Source organism: Cardiocondyla obscurior, linkage group LG09 (genome assembly GCF_019399895.1).
Source record: "Cardiocondyla obscurior isolate alpha-2009 linkage group LG09, Cobs3.1, whole genome shotgun sequence".
Taxonomy (NCBI): Eukaryota; Metazoa; Arthropoda; class Insecta; order Hymenoptera; family Formicidae; genus Cardiocondyla; species Cardiocondyla obscurior.
The window spans coordinates 1,714,813-1,734,203 of NC_091872.1; the positions used below are offsets into that span (position 1 = coordinate 1,714,813).

At 37.5% G+C, this 19,391-nt stretch overlaps 3 protein-coding genes and 1 pseudogene across 3 annotated transcripts; 3 read left to right on the top strand and 1 right to left on the bottom strand.

Moving 5' to 3' along the window:
* Positions 1-1,427: 1,427 nt before the first annotated feature.
* LOC139105365 (uncharacterized) lies at positions 1,428-3,544 on the top strand (annotated as a pseudogene).
* A 79-nt stretch (positions 3,545-3,623) lies between these two features.
* Positions 3,624-6,155, top strand: LOC139105301 (uncharacterized). Its single transcript, XM_070661315.1, has 3 exons — positions 3,624-4,035; positions 4,162-5,232; positions 5,389-6,155. Exons 1-3 carry the CDS (start codon positions 3,624-3,626, stop codon positions 6,153-6,155), a joined length of 2,250 nt encoding a protein of 749 aa, XP_070517416.1.
* A 757-nt stretch (positions 6,156-6,912) lies between these two features.
* LOC139105361 (uncharacterized) lies at positions 6,913-9,361 on the bottom strand. The gene has a single exon (XM_070661413.1). It carries the CDS (start codon positions 8,913-8,915, stop codon positions 7,785-7,787), a length of 1,131 nt encoding a protein of 376 aa, XP_070517514.1. The 5' UTR covers positions 8,916-9,361; the 3' UTR covers positions 6,913-7,784.
* A 5,325-nt stretch (positions 9,362-14,686) lies between these two features.
* Positions 14,687-15,889, top strand: LOC139105302 (uncharacterized). The gene is made up of 3 exons (XM_070661316.1): positions 14,687-15,122; positions 15,225-15,521; positions 15,645-15,889. Exons 1-3 carry the CDS (start codon positions 14,687-14,689, stop codon positions 15,887-15,889), a joined length of 978 nt encoding a protein of 325 aa, XP_070517417.1.
* Positions 15,890-19,391: the final 3,502 nt, after the last annotated feature.

Genomic DNA, 19,391 nt, shown 5'->3' on the forward strand with positions numbered 1-19,391 from the left:
CCGCACTAGCGTTCCCTGGGAATCCAGCTCACGGCAGATAGCCGTTTTTCGTGACAATTTATTCTTGAGTTTATTTCTGTATATATCTTCCTTTGTTAGATTAAGTGTATTATTTCGACTAAATATTCTTTCTTACTTTTATTAATAAATTCTTTATTTTTCGACTAACCCAAGTCTCGGTTTTCTTTATACTCGTACCCTGGCTTCCGACGAGCTCTCCGGACCGGAAATTACCGTGTTACAAAGATTGCATCAGAAATGCAAGATTTGCAGGCACCTCACGTGCTACTGCATTGCATTGGAAATGCAAGATTTGCAGACGCCGCACGTGCCAGTTATCTCAGGCAATGATGTGGATTACAAGCGTTGTGGCCTGCGGCCACGTACTTTAGACCCCGCGCCGCGACCACCACCGTTCGCCCGAAACAATCGCGCGGTCCCGAACATAGTTAAATTACGCGCGGGCCGACCAGCCGCCCGCGGCGAGTAGCGCGGAGCTACGCAACAGGGAACATGGGCCGCCCAACCGCCCACACCGCGCACCGCCACCCGACCGCTCGGGAGTGGGGGCCCCCACTCCCGGGCCCACGGGTATATAAGCCGCCTCGAGCGCAGACGAGGCACCTTTTCCGCGCTGGGGAGCACCCCAGCATCCGATCCTCCAGGACTTGGGCGCTCCCAAGTCTTTCTCGACCGGGCTCACCCGGCCTCCGAAACCGACTTCGCTCTACACGACTTGGGCGCTCCCGAGCCTTCCTTCGACCGGGCGCTCCCGGCCGTCCTCGACACCGACATCTCCGAGACTCGGGCGCTCCCGAGCCTTCCTTCGACCGGGCGCTCCTGGCTCTCTCTCCCTCTCGCCGACACGGCCCTGGCGTTCCGTCTCATAGGCAAATTAAGTCGCGGTGCCGCCGACTCGCGAACGCGAAGCCTGTACGACCGACACGGCCCAGACGGCCTGGCTTGTAGTCCGCGCCGCCGACTCGCGAACGCGAAGCCTGTACGACCGACACGGCTCAGACGGCCTGGCTTGTAGTCCGCGCCGCCGACTCGCGACCGCGGAACCTGTACAACCGACACGGCCCGAGCGGCCTGGCTTGTAAACCGCACCGCCGACTCGCGACCGCGAAGCCTGTACGCCCGATACGGCCCGAGTGGCCTGGCTTGTGATCCGCGCCGCCGACTCGCGAACGCGAAGCCTGTACGATCGATACGGCCCGAGCTGCCCGTCCTGTAAACCGCGTCGCCAACTCGCAACCGCGGAAGCCTGAATAACCGATACAGCCTGTTACCTAGAATACATCCCAAAGCGACCCGCACTAGCGTTCCCCTGGAATCCAGCTCACGGCGGATGGCCGTTTTGTTCAACTCATCTTTAGTTCATTTCATTTGTTTATTCCTTTGTTTCAATTATTCTTAGATTAAGTGTATTATTTTGACTCTATATTATTTCTTATTAATAAATCTTTTATTTTACGATTAACCAAGTCTCGGTTTCTTTCCACTCGCACTCTGGCTTCCGACGAGCTTTCCGGACCCGAAATTACCGTGTTACAGCGTTTAGTCTTAAATGAAAAAATAGTGATTTTATATAGGCGATAATGTTATGAAGATTGCATCAGAAGCGCAAATTTGTAGGCGCCGCTATTAAAATGTAATAAAAATAATATCATATAAAGATTGCAAGATTTGCGGACACCACACGTGCTACTGCATTGCACTGCATTGGAAATGCAAGATTTGCAGACGCCGTACGAGCCAGTTATCTCAGGCAATGGTGTGGATTACAAGCGTTTAGTCTTAAATGAAAAAAAACAGTGATTTTATATAGGCGATAATGTTATGAAGATTGCATCAGAAGCGCAAATTTGTAGGCGCCGCTATTAAAATGTAATAAAAATAATATCATATAAAGATTGCAAGATTTGCGGACACCACACGTGCTACTGCATCGCACTGCATTGGAAATGCAAGATTTGCAAGATTTGTAGACGTCACACGTGCCAGTTATTTCAGGCAATGGTGTGGATTACAAGCGTTTAGTTTTAAATGAAAAAAACAATGATTTTATATAGGTAATAATGTTATGAAGATTGCATCAGAAGCGCAAATTTGTAGGCGCCGCTATACACATGTGCTGAAAAAAATACTAAGCAAAAATTTGTAGACGCCACATGTATGTCACTTATTACAATATGCACGTGCAAAACTGCTAACATTAAAAAAATATAAAATTATCAGGCGGCTTCCAGTGTTTCATCTGTTCTCCATCGTTATGAAGGTTAATACTTAAAATGCTGACATAATCGCTATGAATTCATTGAACTTACTTAAAAATGTAAACGTAGCAGTTTGTCATATACCACATATAAAACTGTGGAGCATACATCACATTTTATCATTTAACATATTGAAATCTCGAGAATAAAATGGATCGACGAGAACAACAGTTGACAGCGCAAGCAGATCGATTGACTTTAGAAGAATTTAATGCATGGAATCAGCAATGTGAAGAATATATCGAATTATTGGAGGACCAGGGGCGAAATAAACGTACAAGATTATCAATCGGTGCGAAGCAATCACTAGTTGCATGTATTGCACGTATCGAAAGTTTAAGAGATTTAACAAAACAACGTTTCATTCATGTGGGTGCTGGACATAATACAAAAAATAAAGGACTTTGATGGAGTGAAATTGACACAGCTTTTGAAAGCCGCATATTAACTGGTGTGGTAATTAATTCAAACTATATCGAGCCTCGCAAATTTCTGGAAGATGCGCAAGACATTGTATTAAAACATGTGCAAAATGTTATGCATAAACATAACAATATAAAAATTAATGTTGTATTTAATGGTGAATTTGTAGCTAACAATAAAACTGCAAATAAAAGTGTGTGCACAAAAAACTGTGAACTCTTTCGTTCAAGTGATCTACAAGAGTGGTACGAGTCACGCATTATCGAGCCTATTCTCACATCCTTGGATGAATTTTAAGAACGTGACAGCGGGTGGGCACTGTCGCGTATACATAATTTGATGATAAATGTAAATAAACACAATCCATTACATGCTGGGTGCCATGTGATATTACCACAGGAAATTAAAATGAAAAGAGCTGTGATAAATATACAATCTGCTGACAATGCATGTTTCGCATGGTCAGTGGTAGCCGCTCTATACCCAGCCGAGAAACATGTGGATCGAATAATATCATATCCACATTATGCAACAGTGTTAAATCTTGAAGGTATTGAGTTTCCAATAACTATGAAACATGTTAAAAAATTTGAAAATCTTAATAATATTTCCATCAACATATATACGATTGAGAAGAAAAAAATTCTACCAATACAACTCACAGATAAAGTACGAGAGAGACACATTCATTTGTTGTACACACAGCGAGATAATGATGTTGGACATTTTTCATTGATAAAAAATTTATCACGTCTTATAAGTTCACAGCTTAGTAAAACAAAGAGTAAGAAATATTTTTGTGATCGGTAAGTATAAAATGTAAGTAAAAATGTTTTTTTCTTTTATACAATAAAAAATTTTTAATGCATTTATATTCTTTATTCCAGATGCTTACATTACTTTAGTTCAAGTGAAAGATTAATGGTACACAGCGTAGATTGTGGAAAAATTAATGAGTGCGCAATTATATTACCATGTGATGAAAAAAAATGGTTAAGTTTTGACAACTATACTAGAAAGGAACGAGTTCCATTTGTGGTATATGCCGATTTGGAATGTACCCTAGAAAAAACGAATGCTGACTCTACCACATCTACATGTGCACACCAACATCATAAGGTTTTTAGCATAGGGTATTATGTATGCTGTTCATACAACAAGTCGCTATCAATGTATCGGTTTCATCGCGGTAATAACTGTGTCGCATGGTTCGCCGAGGAACTTAAAAATTTAGCGCATAATGTAAAAACAATTTTATCAGCTAATGTACCCATGGCTGATTTTACACGAGACGAGTTGGAAAATTTTAACAAAGCTACACATTGTCACATATGTGAAAAACCATTTGTATCAGATGACATATGAGTCCGCGATCACTGTCACTTAACCGGTCGATATAAAGGACCAGCACATTCAAATTGTAATATAAATTATATGGATTCGAATTGTATTCCCATAGTTTTTCATAATTTATCGGGTTACGATGCACATTTTATTATCAAAGAAATTGCAACTGCCTATGAAGGAACTATAGAACTGCTTCCCATAACGAAAGAAAAATATATATCATTTACAAAAAATGTTAAAAGCACCACTGATAATAGAAATAATTGTATAAAATTAAGGTTTATTGATTCATTTAAATTTCTAAATACGAGTCTTGAGAAGTTAGCATCATTTCTAAGTAAAGATAAATTGCGAGTGTTGCGATATGAATTTTCTAATCTAACTAATGAAAATTTTGATTTATTAACACGTAAAGGAGTCTTTCCATATGAATATGTTGACAGTATTAAAAAATTGGAAGATGTATGTTTGCCTCCATGTGAATCATTTTACAGCTCATTGACTGATGATACAGTATCCGAAAATGATTATGCACACGCTATAGATATCTGGCAACGATTCTCAATTCAAACGCTCGGAGAATACAGTGATCTGTATTTAAAAACTGATGTCTTGTTATTAGCTGACATATTTGAAAACTTTAGAGACAGCTGTATAGTGAGTTACAAACTTGATCCCGCATATTATTACACCTTACCAGGTTTTACGTGGGACGCGATGTTAAAACACACGGGTGTAAAATTTGAACTTCTTACTGACATTGATATGGTTATGTTTATTGAACGTGGTATACGCGGCGGTTTAAGTCCATGCTCAAGCAGATATGCACGTGCCAGTAATAAATATATGCAGTCATATGATTCATCAAAATCATCAACATATTTAATGTATTTTGATGTTAATAATTTGTATGGATGGGCGATGTGTCAACCGCTACCATATGCCGATTTTCAATGGGTTGACAATGTTTCTAATTTTGATGTGATGAGTGTGCCACTAGACTCCCCCAATGGTTATATTTTCGAGGTTGATTTAGAGTATTCACAACGTTTACATGATGCGCATGCCGATCTGTTATTCTGTCCAACGCGCGATAAGCCACCCGGTAAGCGGCAGGACAAGCTTCTCGCAACCTTATATGATAAGAAGCGTTACATCATTCATTATCGCAATTTACAGCAATGTATTAATCATGGACTGCATCTTACAAAAATACATCGCATATTACAATTTAAACAATCCCCATGGCTACGTGTTTATATAGAACTTAATACCAAATTTAGAACGTTTGCAAAAAATAATTTTGAAAAAAACTTGTAAAAATTAATGAATAATGCAGTATTTGGAAAAACTATGGAGAACGTGCGTAATCATGTTGATGTAAGGCTCGTAACACATTGGGAGGGCAGATTTGGTGCTGAGGCATTGATCTCGAAACCGAATTTTCATAGTCGTAGCATTTTCGCCGAAAATCTGGTAGCGATTGAAATGCGTAAACTTGAAGTGAAATTTAATAAACCGATCTATGTTGGAATGTGCATTCTGGACATATCTAAAACATGTTTATATGAATTTCATCATGAGTACATGCAACCTCTTTATCAAAATAAATGTAAAATTATGTATACTGACACAGACAGTCTTATATATCATATAGAGTGCGAAGTTTATGAGATTATGAAAGGTGATATTAATAGATTTGATACAAGTGATTACGCTTGTGACAATGTGTATGGTATTCCACAAGTCAATAAAAAAGTACCAGGTTTGATGAAAGATGAAAACAATGGAGCGATTATGACTGAATTTATTGGACTTCAAGCAAAAATGTATGCATTACGAGTAGATGGTAAAAAAGATACAAAAAAGATTAAAGGTGTTAAGAGTAATGTTGTCGCCAAGAAGATAACGTTTAATGATTACACACGATGCTTGAAGGAGGAAATAGAAATTACGCGTCAGCAAACATGTATAAGATTTAAGCTGCACGAAGTGTATACTATACGTGAGGAAAAAACTGCTTTAAGTCCATATGATGATAAACGATATATTATACAGGATTCTATTGAAACATTACCATGGGGGCATTATAAAATACCGTTGTAAAAAATTTTATATATATTATACATTATACATTATACATTATACATTATACATTATATATTGTAAATAAAAAAATTTTTTTAATTATAGAAAATTCTTATAAAACGTTATTCTTGCATATCTATGAGTTATGCAAATTATTAAATCCCAGCCACTTTACATAAACATTATTTCCTTGTTTTCGTAACACTTTTTCAACAAGATATACATCAGGATTATTTACGTGAAGCAATTCCTGTTCATAGAATCCTCCAGCGATAGGTTTTCCACAAGAATCCTCCAACAAGTATGTCACAGGATTAGTTTTTTGCACTTTGACGATTGTAAATACTTCCGTAGTCCAATTTGGTGTATAGTCTTTTTCAAATATTGTTTTGAATTTGCTAACACGTACTGAATCACCAGTTTTAAACCGTGCTGGAGCAGCAATCTTTATGCGGCTGTAGACCGTTGCCAAGAGTTTGCCTGCGTTTGCAGGGGTAACATCGACAGGTCGCATACCAATAGTTCGATGTTTTCGCATATTATAATCCAAAACAAGTTGCTGCAGTGAATCAAGCCATTTATAATTTCCATTGAGTGTAAACATTTTCCACATAGCGTTTTTAAGCGTTTGATTAAATCGTTCGACAACTGACGCTTTCATTACAGTGTATGTAGAATAATGGTTAATATTATGTTTTTTTAAGAGTTTTTGTACGTTTGCGTTGTAAAATTCTTTTCCTTTACCAATTTGAAGATTATTCGGACATTTTTTATTATTGCGAAAGATCTTTGCAATCGCTGTTGCAACTTCGATACCGCTTTTTGTCTTTAATGGTACAGCCCATGCATGCTTGCTCAGCACATCGATAACGGTGAATATGTAGTGGTAACCTTGGTTGACACGTGTGTATGGGCGCATCTCGACTACATCAGCTTGCCACAAGTCATCATACCCACGCACTATGACACGCCTTCGAGAAAAATTTCTTCTCGCCGGTGTATGCAATTCGTTTACCAATTGTAGTTTTTCTGAGCTTATTTTCTTTGACATTTTTTAAAACTATGAGATTTACCGCACTATTAAAAAAATTTTTTTCATAAATATGAACAATAGCAACACCAAAAACGATAACAAAAACGGTATTAACAATAGAAAACGGCAACGGCAACGGCAACGGCAACGGCAACGGCAACGGGAACAGCAAACGGCAACGGCAGCTGTTTAATTCTGTTCACCGCGAATAAATTTATTGCGAAGCGTGTTTACCACAACCTGTAGACTACTCTGTAGTATTTCCATTTTCTTATTCAATTCATTTAGTTGATCTTTTAAATTCAGTACATTCTGTTGAACATTATTATTAAGTTCCACAATTTCATTCTTTAAAATCTGTAAATTTTGTTGAACATATTGTTTGTTGACAGCATCATCATCGTCCAAAGGTTCAGCTACATGCTTAATTTTGTGTGATCGCGCGTCGTAATCGGTGGATGTTACACAAAGAGCGTTATCACGCACGTAATTTCTAACTAACGCATTATATCGATAATGTTGATTAGTATTACTTCCTCCACCATCTTTAAGCAATGTTCCAAACTTGTTAATCGGCATTTCGATATCAAATGATTTAATTGTGTATGCATACTTCAATTTATAATAAGCCCCACTTCGCGAAGTTCCTCAATAATTGATAAAATCTCATTGTCGTGAGCGTTATGACCTGCATAGCGTGAGGCTTCGAGCAATCGAAGACGATCTACGAGCTCGTTTGGATCATCCCAATGAACATAATCGATTTTATTATTGTTTAATGTTACAGCGTATGGTATACCTTGTCCAATTTTTTTACTCAGCACAGGAGCGATTATATTCTTATATTTGTGACCTTTGTTACTCTTTACTTGATTTTGAGAATTGTAGTCACGTTTATGTGCATTCGTTGCCATGAGTATACTTTTATAATTTTCTTTATCGGTATCAGTATAACTGCTCTCATCGGGAAATCTCATAAAAATCAATTCGTAAAGTCCCACTGTTCCAGGATACTTTTTACCATCTATCAATATATTATCATTTTTATCTAAATCAACACGCTTGTTGCCAATCATCGTTCCATTGTCGTTGAAATAAACTCCGTAAACGCTATCGATGTTAATAGATTTTTTTCCGCTCAAAACAGCGCCTAGATACTTTTGCCCCAACGGTCCATAATGAGTTTGAAGAGTCTTCCAACCTTCTGATGTTTGCAACTTTTGTCGAATAGATGTTACCAACGGTTCATCTGCGGTATCGAAAACGTCTTCAATGGAATGTGAGTGTGAACGTTCCCTTGATGAAAAATTTCGTTGTTGCGCAAACTTAGGCGTCTCGTTTAATGTGAACGGTATGGTGTGTGATCGTTTTAACGCTGATTTAATTGGAGTCGATGCTGTTATCGGTGACGTTGCATTTGATCGTTTTCGTTTTGGTGTCAATCTACTTTCATCTTCTTCTCCCAATAAAGATATCAGCGATGTATTTATTAATCGATTCCGTTTTGGTGTCGATCTACTTTCTTCTTTTTCTTCAGGAAATGATATTGGAGATGCTGTAATTAATCGTTTTTGTTTTGGTGTTAACACATCTTTTTTTTCCGGAAAATACGATTCGTTCTTTGATATGGCTGATTCAACTTCGTTGTTTCCAACTGTGTTTTCTACAATCTGTTTAAGAGGCTCAACGATGGGTTTAAAATGTCGCTCCAACGCGATATCTTCTTCCATTTTTCCCGTCTTCATGGCATGATACTTTTTGCGAATCGAATCGCTCGTTTGAGCAATTTTCTTCGCAATTATCTCTCGATTTTTAAGTTCACTGTTGTTATTCAAATTGAGCTTGACAGTTATCAATCGGTGTATCGACAACGACTGATCACATTATGATACCACGAAGTCGTTAAATCCCTTTCTATAGCGACCGTTTGAAATAGCACTGTCCTTATCAATCACCACAAATCCATACTTTTGTTGCCAACATATTCGACACAATTTATCAAAATCTTCGAATGACATATCAGTGTTAACATGATCATTATATATATGTTTCATATTTGTAACATCCTGTTTAAATAGAATTAAAAAATTCGTATTGTCACGTATAAGATGCTTCGGTATTTTCGCATACGTTTGACAAAGATAAAAACTGTCAACGTTCACGTGTCGCCCCATTGCAAAGTATTCTCTTGCCGCATCCTGCTTATCACATGCTATGTCATCAAAAATAAATATAGAATTCGGAAGTGCTTCGCTCGGTGGAACAACATCAATATTATTTGAAAATGTGAAATAATTAATTTCTTCTATTGGTGCCAATATCTTTTTCAAATACTGATATTTTGGTTGTTGCAACGATTTCGAGTATACATATACGTTTTCAAATCGTATACCATGCGGACTTTCAAACAGACTTATTAATACATTAGTTTTGTCGCAATTTGATGGACCACAAATGATAGCGCGAATAGAACTCGGTAACATGTTTCCATGTCTATGTAACACACACTCGGATAATAACTTGTCATCGAAATTCACCACCTTGATTGGTGGCGCTTGCTGTATGAACCGCATTCTACCTTCTAAATGAGATCAATATCATCCATGCTGATATATTTATAGTTGTGTGCATAAAAATTAAACGCTCAGTATTCACTATGTTTTTGTTGCTGTCGGACGATTGTAATATTTGTGATTTAACCGCTGAACAACTACAACATATTCCAAAAATATTCTTATTACAACGATTTTCACAACATATTGACTATTTGTGGTGTTACGTCAGAGGTAGGAAATTTTAAATGGGTTCATTCACCGTTACTCGGATGCTTAGGAAAAAGGCACAAGAGTAGGTAAAGAGGAGGAAATGGCTTGGAGAGCGACGTAACAGCCGATCCTTGCGTGGCGCGTATTTAAAGGGCCACGCGTAAACGCACTAGGAATGGGTTCGAGTCGGTTGAGTGGAGGAACTAGTGCGTAATATTTGTTCTTTTTAGGGAAAGAAATTTAATTCTTATTCCCTGGGATAGAACCAGAGGTGGTTTTCGCAACAAGGGTACCAGGGTTAAAATAAATAACTGATTCAGAAATTCCAATTATGAAATGCGTAATTTTAATCTTAATTAGAATACAAAATTTGAATAGAAAAATAGGTTAAATGAATTTAAAGAGATTATGAGGTAAAAAGAGAGAGGAAGAGGGCTTAATAAAAGATATAATTTAAACATTTTTAAAAAAATAAAAAAAAGAATGAAAGAAAATGAATTACGAATTAAATAATAAAAAAAAGCTAACAATAATAATAACGATTGGTGAACATTATTCTAGATTAATTTCTATGAGTGCTGTTATCCGGGCCGTCGACCTCGGGAATACCCTGTCGATCAACCTGATCGGAGCCAGGAAGGGATGTTCTATTCCGGGATAGTAAATGAGGATATTATGGTCAGGAGTCGCCCTCCTGGCTTCCCTCCTGATCTCCTCGGGATCAAAGGAATCAGGGCCTATTGTATAGGCCCTTTCGGGGACGGGATCCGTCCACGGAGTGCAGGTGCTCCGGAGGAGTTCGAGGAGAGGATCTACGACCTCTCTCTGTTCCTCTTGCTCCTCCACGAACTCTACGCTCGGGACGGGGGAAGGGGAACGTTCCGAGCTGTCAGGCTCATGCCAAGAGATGGTCTCATCTTCAGCAAAAGAGTCGACCTCCTCGGGTTCCCCAGGGTAAGGAGTCGGTGACCGGACGGGAGAAGAGCATGCCTGAGGAGCAACTCCAGGAGAAGGTCCGGACGAGTTCAAAGAAACGTCCGGAGTATAGGAGGGAGTAGTGGGGCGGAACAGCTCCGGCTCAGGTTGAGGGGGCGAGGTCGATCTCGGACGCGACGGCGATGGTGTTCGCCCCGGAGTATTCTCTTCCGTTTCTAAATCTTCGTGGTTAATTGGCGAGTTGGGAGGCACGGAAGGCAGAGGAGACCATGAACGCTCTGTTCTGAGTTTCGGAGCTTCCGGTGTGACCTCCCTTGGCGCTGCCGCGAATAAGAACTGGACAAAGAAACTTTGAACCAGTTCTCGCAACTCGCGTATTTTGCGATTTCTTCGGGCGCGACTTTTCTTGATGGATCGAAGATTTCTTGATTCCACTAAAAGGTATCAATTTGAGTTTAATTTTAAATAAAATGATTAAAGCGGGAAATATGTCAGGGCAACACGCCGCATTCCTCCTTCCGGATCTCTCAATAGATCGCTTCGAAAATTCTCCCGGTACCTCTGTCCGGATAGGCCATCACTCGAGCTAAGGTTTAGATAGTCACCATTTACTGGCAGCATATCGTAACCTCTGACAGGAGGAGACCCATTAACCGAACCGAATCAAGGGAGAATCCAAAGGATACTAGAGAGATACCTACTCCGGAAAGCGCAAACGGCACCCTGGCAAAACCCACGTCATTTATTTTTCAAGAATAAGAATTTTAGAAACTTTAGAATTTTAGTGGAATCATTTTAAAAAAAAGGGAAGGAAGTAATGAGGTTAAATGAAATAATGAGACTTACTTTTCGATGTCTTCGGTTGCTCTTGGACGAGTCCCTTGCAACTTCTTTATTAAGATCGGCACAGCAGAGGGTCACAAGTCACACACAGTATCAATGATATGATCGAGGTAAAATTCAGAGACTGAATGAGAGCGAGTCCCGCAGGAACACGCGGTTTAATAACCTCGGAAAAGGGGTGGGCTAGCGCCGGATTTCCATTTTTGGAAAAGTCAGTGCTCTGATTTGGCGGCCATGTCCCTCCACTTTTCCTTTTTCTTAATTATTGGTTACTCCGATCTTATCCCTTCTCTGATTTTCTTAAGCTCTAGTTTTCGTCCTTAGCTTTTTTAATTAGTGGTGTGGAGTTCCCGATATCTATTGGCTCGAGAGAAAAAACTCGGTTGTACGAAACTCCGCCCGCATGGCTTCCCCTTCCAACCTTCCAGAATATTGTCATTAATAGTCGGGGAAAAATTCCTAAGGACCCCCTTTTCGTTATCACCGGGTCGCGTTTGTTTATGGGATCCGGTCGCGTGTCATATTCTTATGACTGTGGAGCTTTCACCCTCTTTGTTTACGTTTCGTAGTCGCGGTCTCAAGTGCTTCACTTATCGCCAGATATTTGATATCGATTCCAAATTGTTTTAGGTTCCTTCTAATATTCTTTAAAGAGTTTTCTGTTTATATTTCCCGTTGGTATCTATGCTGTGATTGTTCTAAGTTTCATTTAAGCATCCGGCGATAAGAATTTCAGAGTGTAAATTATTTCTTCTGAAAGCTTGGAAGTTCTCTCTCGTCACCAAATAGTCACGGTTTACTCCTTTTATCTAATTTATTGAACGCGTGTCGGAAAAAAGGAGATGTGGAGTCCGAGGACGTAACAGTGGAATAAGCTTCCTGAACACTTAAAGGCTGATTTAGATGTTCAACATTACCGTCGATGTTTAAAACATTATAATTTATTGAGTTATGAAACGCATGTTGACGGTCCTGCGCCATTAATAAAAAACTGTATTGAATGTCTGAGAAAATTGGGCGAGGCTTGTTAAACAGAGCGATTAACGCACTTCCGTTTGAATTGCACATACCAGGGTACCAGTTTTGTGGCCCAGGAACTCGATTAAACGAACGATTTGCCAGAGGAGATTGTGGAATTAATCCGTTGGATGCGGCTTGTCGCGATCACGATATAGCCTACTTACGTAGCAACAATCTCACAGAGCGCCACGTGGCTGACAATATTCTTGCCAATAAAGCGCTGCAACGTATTAACGCAGAAGATTCAAGTTTTGGTGAAAAGGCCGCAGCCACGACCGTATGGGCAGCTATGAAAGCAAAAACGAAACTTGGTATGGGCTTATGTGTAGCGAGGAAGAATACGTTGAAGAAGAAAACGGTGAAGAAACGAACACTTCCGATAGCAAAACGTGGTGGCGTTATACCGCTTCTGCCCTTACTGGGTGCTATCGGTTCGCTCGCCGGTGGAGCCGCAGGAATCGCAAAAGCTGTAAATGATAAAAAAGCCTCACAACGCCAACTTGAAGAAATAAAACGTCACAATTACGCCATGGAAGGTCGCGGTGTTTATCTCGCTCCATACAAACGTGGTGGTGGAGTTCGAAAAAATAATGGAAATAAGAAAGGAAAAAAAAAAAACGCCGATGAGACGTTAAAACTTCCCAAAGGTGCTACTACCGATATACAGTTGCGACAATTAGCGAAACACATGCGCATTCCATATTTTAGAGGCGTTTTTATGCGTGACACTACCGATTGGGGGAATACATCAAAACGAGAGCGGTATTGTGAATTTAGATAAAGTTGAAGGATTAGGTACCCACTGGGTGGCATATGCGAAAAGAGGAAATTGCGCTATGTATTTTGATAGTTTTGGTAATCTTCGACCGCCACAAGAACTTGCTCGATATCTGGGGAATGATGCAACACAAATTGAATATAATCGCTTACCATATCAACGATATAATCAAAACAACTGTGGGCAATTGTGTCTACAGTTTCTACAGACGATTAATACACAATTTAAGAACAAACATTATGCGCTGTAAACTCAGTATCAAACATGTCGCTGACGCTCACGTTATTGGGCAAAAGTAGTATCCTCGCGGTGAGCTACTTTCCCGCTATAGATTTAAGCGATGGAGAATATGAACTCGAGCTGGCTGATTTTGAAACGTATTTTACAATTCCTAATGTAAACTCATCAAATAATACATTCTATTTCGATAATGCTGATGATGATAATGATGGAGAAAGTATTACCATTCCCGACGGCTCGTATGAACTGTGTGATATTGCTGAATATCTAAAACGTACGCTCGACGAGCTTCATATCAATGATGTTGCAAAGAACGTGATTTCATATGGTAATGATGAAAAAGATTATCCTTTAACGATTAAAGCTAATAACAATACGATGAAAAGCGAGATTAAGTGTATTTATCAAATAAATTTCACCAAACCATGCAACATTGGATCGTTGTTAGGATTTTTATCAGATCGCATACTCGAGCCGTTACGTTGGCATGAATCGGACGCACCGATACAAATTATCAATGTAAATGTTATTCGCATTGAATGCAGTGTAACGGGGGGTGCATACAGTAATGGAAAACGTGTACATACAATACATGAATTTTCACCTAAGGTTCCACCCGGATATAAGATATCTGAAACTCCAACACAGATCATTTACCTTCCAGTCGTCGTACGAAGCGTTACTGATTTGACGATTCGCATTGTAGATCAGAACGGACGATTGCTTGATTTTCGTGGCGAAGAAATTACCGTGAGACTGCATGTGCGGAGACGACTTTAGTGTGAGATGCTCGTTTTGAATAAAACGTCGAACGTGAGACAAACTAAATACACAGCTTCCACCAAAGGGGTTCAATTATTGAAGAAAAAACTTACTACATCAAACGTAGAATTTTTAAAATCATTGGGTTTCATTGTGTGTGCAACATCTAAAAATGGCTGATATATTGATTATTGATGATAAGCCGATCTTTGACAATAGTATTGTTAAAATTGAAACTCATACGTACAACCCATATGCTAACACAACGTTTGGATATAGTGATGAAATACGGATACCAATACAACAACAGGATTTGTATACGTTGCCATGTGACAGTTTTCTCTATATTGAGGGAAAAATAAAAATAAAAAAACCTGACGATAAGTTAATAGCTGCGCTAGGAAATAATTGTGTAGCATTTATGTTCGATGAAATCCGTTATGAACTCAATGGTGTAGAAATTGATCGCAACAGAAACGTTGAAATAACTAGCACTCTTAAAAATTATATATCGCTAACATCTGATAATGCTGTGATGCTGCAAAATGCTGGATGGAGTAAAACATCAACTACGTCAGAAGAATTCTTTAATTTTTGTGTACCCCTCAGTATATTGTTAGGTTTCTGTGAAGATTATAAACGAGTGGTTGTCAACGCTCGCCATGAATTAATTTTAATACGCGCTCGCAATGATAATAATTCCATTATAGGAGATTCGAAATTAGAGCCAGAAATTAAATTGCATAAAATACAGTGGCGAATGTCTCATGTCATATTAAATGAGGTTAATAAATTATCCATGCTGCGAACTTTAGATAGTGGGCGATATTTAAGCATGACTTTTCGCTCATGGGATTTGTATGAATATCCTCTTTTGCAGAGTACTACAAAACATTCTTGGGCCGTCAAGGCTGCAACGCAACTTGAAAAACCTCGATACGTTATCTTTGCTCTGCAAACCGATCGCAAAAACGTTATGTCTAAAAAATCAACCATTTTTGATGATTGTAAATTAACGAATGTGAAACTTTTTCTCAACTCTGAATATTATCCATATGATAATCTGAATTTAGATTTTGACAAAAAAAGATACGCCATTCTTTATAATATGTATATACGTTTTCGTAAAGCTTATTATGGCAACAGTTCTTATGAGGCTTTTTGCAATGTAGCAGCATTTCTATCATATGGACCATTTGTTGTTATCGATTGCTCGCGACAGAACGAGTCAATCAAAAGCGCCACTGTAGACGTGCGATTAGAATTTGATTGCAAGGAAAATGTTCCTGCAAATACAACCGCATATTGTCTTATTTTACATGATCGCATAGTTGAATATAGTCCACTGTCTAACGTTGTGCGCAAGGTCTTATAAAATTGCTATATCAGCAGTTTTTATCATATATAAAGAAACAATTTTATCTACACATCATTATTGTTTCAAACATGCGTTTATCATGATTGCGCCAACGTTTGTTGATCTTCAAGGTTTTAATATTGGACGGCGATTTATTGTAAAAGAAGTTGCAGTGCTAAGAGAGGGTACTGTTCTAACTCATTACATCTTTAAAAATCCAGTGCCTTGGAAATTTTTAGCGCAATTTGAAAAATCATGCATTTCTTGGATAATAAAATATCATCATACATTGTCATGGGAAGAAGGAACCGTGCCATACAACATGGCAAAACAATTAATTACAACAGCTGTAACAGGTGTAGACGGTGATGAAGTGTCACGTCTTATATACGTCAAAGGATATGAGAAATGTGCATGGTTGGCTGATATGCTCGACGATGATGTTAGAGAAGATTACACCATTGAAACCTTAGACGCTGATTATGAAGATATTGAATCTTTAAATATTTTAGATACTATTAATACCGTGCGATGCGGAAATCATCTTACGCATTGCGCTTTACAGAATGTATTTAAAATATTCAACTGGTGGTCGCAGCGTCAAAAGGAATTATAAAGATTAAAAAATTTATGTTAACGGGGATGGCGATGAAGTGTAGCATCTTATATCAAAGGATATGAGAAACGTACATGGCTGATATGCTCGACGGTGATGTTAGAGAAGACCACATCATTGAAATCTTAGACGCAGATAATGAAAATGCCGAATCTTACAAAATATTTTAGATCCTATTAATAATCATCTTACGCATTGCGCTTTACAAAATGTATTTAAAAATATTTAACTGGAACATCAAAAAGTTGTAAAAAAATTTTAATAAAAAAAAATTTATGTTGCGGATGGTGATGAAGTGTAGCACCTTAAAATTGTAGAGTTGGATGAATAAAATAAAGAACATAAATGATTTAATTGTTTGTTAAAATATATTTAATAAAAGAGATACACTTGGTCTTTACTGAGTGGCTGCTCGAATGCATCTAAAGCGCTCCGGTTTATTTCGTGGCCCGTTGGCCCTCTCATTCCTTTGTCTTATAATCTATGCATACTATTCCTATCAAGCACGTACTAATGATTCATTTGAATCTATATCTTTTATCCTCACGGTTCATTACCCTCTTCTTGACTCCGGAGCACGTTCTATTTACTTAATATCATATTTCTATTTAACACACTCATTTTGTCTCATATTTTAGTATAAAGTTTTTTTTCAACTCCCCTTCTTAACTTTATACTAAAATGTTACATACAAAGCCTTAATGAATTTCTATGTTTTATAAAAGTATTTTTGCTAACACTTTTGGTTAGTAGATCCGCAATATTGTTTTCTGAATTTATTTTTACAATTTCAATAATTTCTTTTTCGATATTTTCGTGGACATAATGATATTGAACTTCTATATGTTTGGAATTTTTTGTCATATTTCCATATTTTGCTATAGCTATAGTACTTATGTTGTCTTCATAAATTGTAATTGGTTTATTTATTTTAATATTTAATGTTTTATTTAACATATTCTTTAAAAATAACAATTCCGTTACTACTTCAGATAATGCCACATATTCTGCAAATGTTGATGACTTAGTTACTGTCTTTTGTTTTCTTGCTTTCCAATAGATTACATTGTTAAATAAGCGAATTACATAACCAGTGGTAGATTTTCTATCTGTGGAATCTCCTGCCCAGTCGGCGTCCACCATACAGTCTAATATTACTTCATTATTAGATTTTTCATATGTTAATTTTAAGTCTTTTGTTTGATATATATATTTTAAAATTCTTAATGCATATTTATGTGTGGCATTATAACAGCTCTGGAATCTGCTTAGGTAGTTTACACTATATGCGATATCAGGCCGCGTGCCTATACTTATATAAAGAAGTTCTCCTATTATATTTCGATATTTTATTTCACTTTGAATTTGAGTTGAAGGTTCCAAACTTAGGTTTGTTTCCATGGGGGTATCATAAAGTTTTGCATTCTTTAAATTATATTTTTCAGCCAGTGATTCTATATATTTTGTTTGTGATAATGTCATAAATTGTTTCTTCTTATCATACACTATATTTATACCCAGATAATTTTCTATTTTACCCATGTCTTTCATTCTAAATCGATTAGCTAAACTTCTTTTAATTTGATCTACTAGCATTTTATTTCTGCCACAAATTAATAGATCATCAACAAATATTAGAATATAAATTTGATCTTTCCCTTCATTATAATAATACATACAATAATCGTAGTTGCTTCTTTTGAAATTCAAAGTCAATAAAAAATCGTTGAAACATTCATACTAAGCTCGGGGGCTTTCTCTCAAACCATACAAAGATTTATACAATTTATAAACTCTATTAGTATTATCCGTATATCCTTCAGGTTGGTTTACATGAACTTCAGAAATTATCTTACCATTTAGAAACGCCGTTTCAACATCCATTTGTTCTATATATAATTGTTTTTGGCAGCAGATCGAAAGTAACATTTTTAACGTCTGTGTTTTAGCTACAGGTGAATAAATATCTTCAAGTACCTCCCTTTGTTGAAATCCCCGAACTACTAATCGTGCTTTAAATTTATTATTTTCTTTTCGTGTATATATCCATTTTACATCTAAAACCTTTTGTTGTTTTGGTCTCTCAGTCAAATTCCAGGTTTCGTTTTTATTTAAACATTCTAATTCATGCTCCATTGCTTCTTTCCATTTGCTGCTGTCCTTATCATTTATCGCCTCTGAATAATTTGTCGGACTGTTTGCATTTATAAAATTAATATATACTAAATTATTATATGTTTCACTTATTCCGTATCTCTCGGGTTGTTTCTTAGTGCTGTTTGACCGTCTTATTAAAGGAGATAAATCACAAGAACTATCAATGCTTTTAAATGATTCGTCTAGGCTCTTATCACTTTTATTTGGACTTTCTAACTCTATATCTTCTATTGATTCACTAAGATCTATTAAATTGTCCGAGCTACATTCCGCTTTATTACTTTCTGTATCATTTACTTGTCCTTTTAAATCAATACATTTTACGTCCTCATCTATGATATCTATATGACGTGTAACAATTACTTTATTATTTATTAATACTCGATATCCTACATCTGTGTATCCTACTAAAATTCCCGGATCTGCTTTTTTATCCCATTTAGATGCACGTTTCTGTTCCGGAATTCTAACAAATACTTTACTTCCAAATGGTCTTAAGTACTTTGCGCTAGGTCTCTTTCCAAAAAATATCTCAAAAGGTGTTTTACATTCTATTGTATTAGCTAATGTTCTATTTTTTAAATATGTTGCTGTGCACAATGCTTCCGGCCAATATTTCGTATTTAATTCTGCTTCAGCTAATAAACAACGACTCATATCCATAATGGTTCTATTAAATTTTTCAGCTGTTTCGTTTAACTCGTGTGTATAGGACGGACAAAGACTCATCATAATCTCTTTTGTTCT

Coding starts and splice junctions, on each gene's coding strand:
- LOC139105361 (XM_070661413.1), bottom strand. CDS start 8,915: ATGAAGACGGGAAAAATGGAAGAAGATATCGCGTTGGAGCGACATTTT.
- LOC139105302 (XM_070661316.1), top strand. CDS start 14,687: ATGGCTGATATATTGATTATTGATGATAAGCCGATCTTTGACAATAGT. Junction 15,123..15,224: donor TAATTTTTGTGTACCCCTCA/GTATATTGTTAG, acceptor ATTCCATTATAG/GAGATTCGAAATTAGAGCCA. Junction 15,522..15,644: donor ATCAACCATTTTTGATGATT/GTAAATTAACGA, acceptor GTTTTCGTAAAG/CTTATTATGGCAACAGTTCT.
- LOC139105301 (XM_070661315.1), top strand. CDS start 3,624: ATGGTACACAGCGTAGATTGTGGAAAAATTAATGAGTGCGCAATTATA. Junction 4,036..4,161: donor AGCTACACATTGTCACATAT/GTGAAAAACCAT, acceptor GTATTCCCATAG/TTTTTCATAATTTATCGGGT. Junction 5,233..5,388: donor TTATCGCAATTTACAGCAAT/GTATTAATCATG, acceptor TGAATAATGCAG/TATTTGGAAAAACTATGGAG.